Source organism: Macrobrachium rosenbergii, chromosome 14 (genome assembly GCF_040412425.1).
Source record: "Macrobrachium rosenbergii isolate ZJJX-2024 chromosome 14, ASM4041242v1, whole genome shotgun sequence".
NCBI classification, from domain to species: Eukaryota; Metazoa; Arthropoda; class Malacostraca; order Decapoda; family Palaemonidae; genus Macrobrachium; species Macrobrachium rosenbergii.
Genome location: NC_089754.1, coordinates 35932408 through 35938735, shown reverse-complemented (window position 1 = coordinate 35938735; position 6328 = coordinate 35932408). Strand labels below are relative to the sequence as shown.

The 6328-nt window shown below is 39.5% G+C and overlaps 1 protein-coding gene across 1 annotated transcript; it reads left to right on the top strand.

Annotated features, from left to right (window-relative positions):
- Window positions 1-4950: 4950 nt before the first annotated feature.
- Window positions 4951-5724, top strand: LOC136845529 (uncharacterized). The gene has a single exon (XM_067115709.1). The coding sequence runs from the start codon at window positions 4951-4953 to the stop codon at window positions 5722-5724; it is 774 nt and encodes a 257-aa protein (XP_066971810.1).
- The last annotated feature ends 604 nt before the right edge of the window (window positions 5725-6328 follow it).

Genomic DNA, 6328 nt, shown 5'->3' with positions numbered 1-6328 from the left:
CATACGAGATTTCTACACATGGTTATCTGAGGTCGTGAAGCACTGCGTGTTTCATTCGGCTTCCGTGTTTATTTCTCGGGAGGCCCCCAGCTCCAACGGCCTCATATTCGTCGTTCAGACTGACCTTCATTAGGGGCAGCTGTAGTTTGCAAATGTTTGATTAAGTAACCTCTTTGCTTCGAGACTTTAATTATATATATACTGTCTTCTTTTCTTTAACGTGCTTTTATTCCCATTTTTGTATGGTGGCACGATGCTTGAAGGACTTTTTGATTTGGTTTTGGTACTGTGGTCTCGACGTGGCTGCCCTGCCTGACATCGCTTAGACTGGTACGTATCTTCATGTATCATACCAGACTCCAACGCCCTTCTTCCAGCAGCGAGAAGTTATTGCGCGGTATGGCGAGTTCGAGATGTGAGACGTTTGTTGCGTTTTAGAAGGTGCAGTGGCTTTGTTTTTGTGTGTGTATTTAGTCTGTAACATCCATTTGCTTTTTTGCTAAAACTTATCTGCTGATTACTATATATATAATCCTGATATATATATATATATAATATACATGTATATATTTATATATGTATATATATTGTATATATATATATATGTAAGTACATTATATTAATTATATATATATATAATATATATATATATATATATATATATATATATATATATATATATATATATTATATATATATATATATATATATATATATATATATTATATATATATGCATTTAATTTCTTCTTGAATATATACGAATTTTGACTTTTTTTAGATCCTGTTTCAATTTGTTTAGTAATTCACATGGCATTTTGAGTGCCAAAAGAATAAAGACTTTAGAAAATACTGAACGATGTTTCACTTGACAATTCATGAAACAATATTTTATAATCCATAAGCCACCAGTCCTCGAATGCTCACTATAGTCTCCAGCCTTCATTCGTGATGAAATATTCATAATTCAAAAAAACTTATCAACCACGGTCATTCGCTTAAGCTTCAGGCATTATTAGCAGATGAAAGAACTCTCCGTATTCCAGAGCATTTGTCTGATTCCTGGATTCCTGGATGAAGGCTTCCTGCCAAGCGCGCATGAATTAAATTTCCAAAAGCAGCAGGCACGGCTCAAATTAACTGATATTCATTCTGGGATCTTATGAAAAGGTGCACCGATGCTTGAAAAGTGACGAATATCCTTGTGATTTTTCTTCTTTCCTGCGCCGGTGATTCCAGGTTGTTTTTGTTTTTGTTATTTTTTTGTGCGCTGTTGATCCTAATAATTTTTTTTTCTGCCCAGATCTCAAAGTTTTCTGGCCATTGATCCCGGCATTTTTATTGTGCGCTGGTGATTCCAGGCATTTTTTTTTTTTTGAGCGCTGGTGATCCCAAGTTTTTTTTTTTCTGTGCGCTAGTGACTCCAAGCTTTTTTTTTTTGTGCGCTGGTGATCCCAAGTATTTTTTTTATTCGCTGGTGATGCCAAGTGTTTTTTTTTTTGTGCGTTGTTGATCGCAAGTTTTTTTTTTTTTGTGCTCTGATGATGTCAAGTATTTTTTTGTGCGCTGGTGATCCCAAGTATTTTATTTTTTGCGCTGGTGATCTCAAGCATTTGTATACATTAAAATGTCATCTGTATTTTTTTGTGTCTTTATTTAATGGGAAATGATATATGAAGCATTTTGAGCTGCATGGTGGACATTATCCAAATCGGGCACTATATACTTGTATCTTTCGTCAGGACTGTTTACATGAATGAAAAGATCTAACTGATCGCAAAACACAACGCTGAAAAGTTCCTAAAAGAGGCGTACACCTAAAAAAAGGGAAAAAAAAAGATATATGATTGGTAAAAGGAAAGTGACAACAAGAATCTTCGTAAATGAGCAACATGATACGTAACCAAACCCTGATGTTAGTAAGGTCGACCTTTGTGCACAGGTAACTGTGTCAGTCAGCCTTTCTGTCTAATGATGATAATAATGGTAATTACGTAGAGGTAGAAGGAAAGACTGTGGGGGCGAAATGTCTGATGAAAAAAGTCCTGAGACTCATTTATCATATGAAAAAATTATTTAATAAATGTTGAATCACTATTACATTTTAGAGTACAGATCCTGAACCTATTGAAGGCAGATATGACCCCTTTTCTTGTGCCTCTCAAGGAAGGACAGGCTTTTGCATTTCTAAGGAATGGGCAACACCCCAGCCCCTTCAAGAAGGTGACTGCTAGCCTTCAAGGAAAAGATGTGCACTGGCCTCCTTTACAGGCTGCAGACCCTTTGCCTTCTAAGGAAGGACAGACACTCACCTCTCTAAGGAAGGACAAGACACTTACCCTCTTTAAAGAATGGACAGGCCCCTAGCCTCTCTAAGGGAGGGGCAGACCCTTAGCCTCTCTCAGGAAGGTAGAGGCCTTAAAGCCTCTCTAAGGAAGGTACAGGCCCTTAGCCTCTCTATGGGAGGGGCAGGCCCTTAGCCTCTCTATGGAAGGGGCAAGCCCTTAGCCTCTCTAAGGAAGGGACTGACCCTTAGCCACTCTAAGGAAGGGACAGACCTTTAGCGTCTCTAAAGAAGGAGCAGGCCCTTGGCCTCTCTAAGGAAGGGTCAGGTCCTTAGCCTTTCTAAGGAATGGGCTGACCTTTAGCCTTTCTAAGGAAGGGACAGACCCTTAGCCTCTCTAAAGAAGTAAGAGGCAGGACTCCTAGCCTCTGAATAACAGATGGATAATCATAAGAGTCTTGAAAACAAGAAAGAAGAGAAATAGAAATGCTTTTATTCCTTTATTTTTTAACTCTTCATTATACAGATTTAGTTACCTAGCCCTTTTTTTATAATGAATGCCGGGTGCCATTCTCTGATAACGAAATATATTCGTACTTTAAAAGAATCTGAATCCGCTTCAACGATTTTGAGAGGAAGAAAAATCAGTGTAATACAAAATCTTTCTTCCAATACCGATCCCTACCCAGTCTATAATACCAGGATATTCATTATGGAAGGAAGCTATTGATTGCATAGGAAGTCTGTAAGCCTCAGCAATCTGCTTTTAAATGCCTACAGGATTGCTCATACCTGAATGTGCCCCAGGTATTTCTAGAGAAAGAGTACTCTCTCTCTCTCTCTCTCTCTCTCTCTCTCTCTCTCAGCAGAGCGAATCGGAATCACGAGATCATTTCATGTATTTTCTCCGAAAACGACATCTATTTTTTTCTTCTCTGAATAGGGAATGTCCAACAGGGGCGTATGATTAAGTCAAGTAATGATCATATTCTGTGTGACCTTTACATCGTAGTTCAAGTTGATTTTTTGGAATATATAGTTTAAACTTCAGTGAAATGGACCTTTTTGATTTTTTCTTCATGACTTTTTCCCAAATTTCTTTTCCCGAAAAAGATTATTCTAGTATTTTTACCTTCATTCATGTATTCAACATTTACGTTCAGTCATTTTGTAAACTTTAGAGAGGCTAAGGGTCAGTCCCTTAGTCTCTCTAAGTGGGGACAGACCCTTAGCCTTTCTAAGGAAGAGGACAGGCCCTTAGCCTCTCTAAGGAAGGGGCAGACCCTTTGTCTCTCTAAGGAAGAGGCAGGACCCTTAGCCTCTCTAATGAAAGGACAGACTCATAGCCTCTCTAAGGAAGAGATTAGACCCTTAGCCTCTAAAGAAGGTACAGACCGTTAGCCTTTCTAAGGAAAGGACAGTACCCTTAGCCTCTTTAAGGAAGGGACAGACCTGTAGCCTCTGTAAAGCAGAGGCAGGACCCTAATCTCTCAAAGGATGGATAATCATAAAAGACAGGGAAAACGGAAGAAAGAAGAGAAATAGAAATGCTTTTATTCCTTTATTTTTGAACTCTTCTTTATACAGATTTAGTTGCCTAGCTCTTTTTTTATAATGAATATCGGGTGTCATTCTCTGATAACGAAATATATTCGTACTTTAAATGAATCTAAATCCGCTTAAACGATTTTGAGAGGAAGAAAAATCAATATAATACAAAATCTATCTTCCAACACCATCCCTACTCAGTCTTTAATACCAAGATATTCATCGTGGAAGGAAGCTATTGATTTCATAGGAAGTCTGTAAGCCTCAGCAATCTGCTTTTGAGTGCCTACAGGATTGCTCATACCTGAATGTGCCCCAGGTATTTGTAGAGAAAGAGTAGGCTACTCTCTCTCTCTCTCTCTCTCTCTCTCTCTCTCTCTCTCTCTCTCTCTCTCTCTCTCTCAACAGGGCGAATCGAAATCACGAGATCATTTTTTTAAATATAGAATAGGATTTAGAGTATAGGCCGAAGGTCAAGCACTGGGACCTATGAGGTCATTCAGCACTGGAAGGGAAATTGAGAGTCGGTAGGTTTCAAAGGTGCAACAGGAGGAAAACCTCGCAGTTGCACTATGAAACAGTTGTTAGAGAGGGTGGACAGTAAGAAGGAAGAAAGGGAATATGAATGGAGGTACAACAAAAGGAATGAAAGGGGATGCAGGTAGGGGCCGAAGAGACGCTGCTGTAAAGAACCTTAAGTAATGCCTACAGTGCACCCCGTGAGGAGCACTGACGGCACTACCCCGTTACGGAGCTCTTTTGAATCGTTCTATTATTTCTTTGTATTTTTTTCTATTAAGTGACTCATTTGATTTTTAACATTTTTTCTTATCTACTCTTTATCTTTTAGTAAATTCTTATTATTTTTGCCTGAGTTTTTTTCATTCGAATAAGAGTCTGGACCTTTTCTTATTTGTCTTTAGTAAATCCTGTTGAGGAAGGGGATTATGTTCAGTTTGTTTATATATATATATATATATATATATATATATATATATATATATATATATATATATATATACATATATATATATATATAATATATAATTTATATATACATATATGCACATATATATGTATATATAAAATAATCAACTTGTGAATGAAGAAGTTCTAGTAATGAAGAACTGGATTGCTGAAATAGCAGGCGAAAAGGAAAGACTGAAGGATTTATTAGTCGAAAGAGAATTGAAGATTAGTTCAATGCGTCAGCGTGTGGAAGACGAGAAGGAAAAGAATCAGCTTGTGAATGAAGACGTCCAAGTAATGAAAAAGTGGATCGCCGAATTAGAAGGAGAAAAGGAAAAACTGAAAGACAGACTGGCAGATATGGAAAAGGAAGAAAATGAGGTCAAGAAAATTTCAAATGAGGACAAGGAAGGATATTATCAAGAGGAAAATGAAGAAGCACACGAGTTAGAATGGGAAACATCAAATCAAGAGGAGGTGGAAATCATAGAGGAAAATCAAGGATGTCGTAAAGAAGACACTAAATTTGAAGAGGAAAGACTAGCCGTTGTTAACCAAGGAAACGAAGAAACCCAAAATAATAACGAGGAAAGTAATGAACTGGAAACAAAAGAAGATCTTGAGAACAGGACAAGAACTCCAGGAGAAGAGGACAACAGGTGGTCCTTGGTCCAATCTATGACCCTTGAGACGCATTGTGAAAAGCTGCATAGTATAATGTTACCTGCTGAATTTCAGGAGTTACTCCAGAAGAACGAAAAGGGTCTCACCTTCATTAAATACAAGAACAAAATCATACTAAACTTCATGCATCACAACAAGGACAATGTACGTGTTGTGCTGAGTAAATGTTCAAAATCTACTGCGGAAGAAGTTCTCGTCGACCTCCAAAAATTGGTTGTGAGGGGCCTCGCCAAGGATTAGGATTTACCCGCTGAATGAAGGAATCTTTTGGAACGAACTGCAAGACCGATCCGACGGAGAGGAAATTCTACTTCTAGTACGATGGGAAGAAGGACTGTCTCGTGGAATGGAGGACTCGCGCCCTAGTTGATGGTAGACACAAGGTGCACAGGCACTTACAGCAGTCGGGCGGGTCACAGTTAGCGGTTGGACCTGCGCCCCACTTCTGACTGGCCGCGTTTTGATGCCAGCAGCCCCGTCCCGTGCTGCTGCGACCCTTCTCTGGCCTTTCGGTGGGATTGACTGAGGATTGCGGCGCGCTGCGTCCCCCCACTCCAGCCAACGGACACCCCCACCTCCCACGCCCATCCCCATCCTCCAGCCCCCCAATCCCACCGACCAGACCAGGAAGATTGCAACGCCCTCTGAACTTGACGCACCAGCACCAACACGCGGCCAGCCAGAACCCAGTGCCCACTCCATCCGCCCACCGTGACCCACCCACCCGACGGCCACAAACACCTGTGCACCTTGTATCCTATTTCGTTCACTTTTGTAACTTTTGTCAGTCTTTTGTAATTCATTCACTTTTGTAACTGTAATTCATTCACTCTTATAACTTTTG

Bases quoted from the DNA above. Each gene is read 5' to 3' on its own strand.
- LOC136845529 (XM_067115709.1), top strand. From the start codon at position 4,951: ATGAAGAACTGGATTGCTGAAATAGCAGGCGAAAAGGAAAGACTGAAG.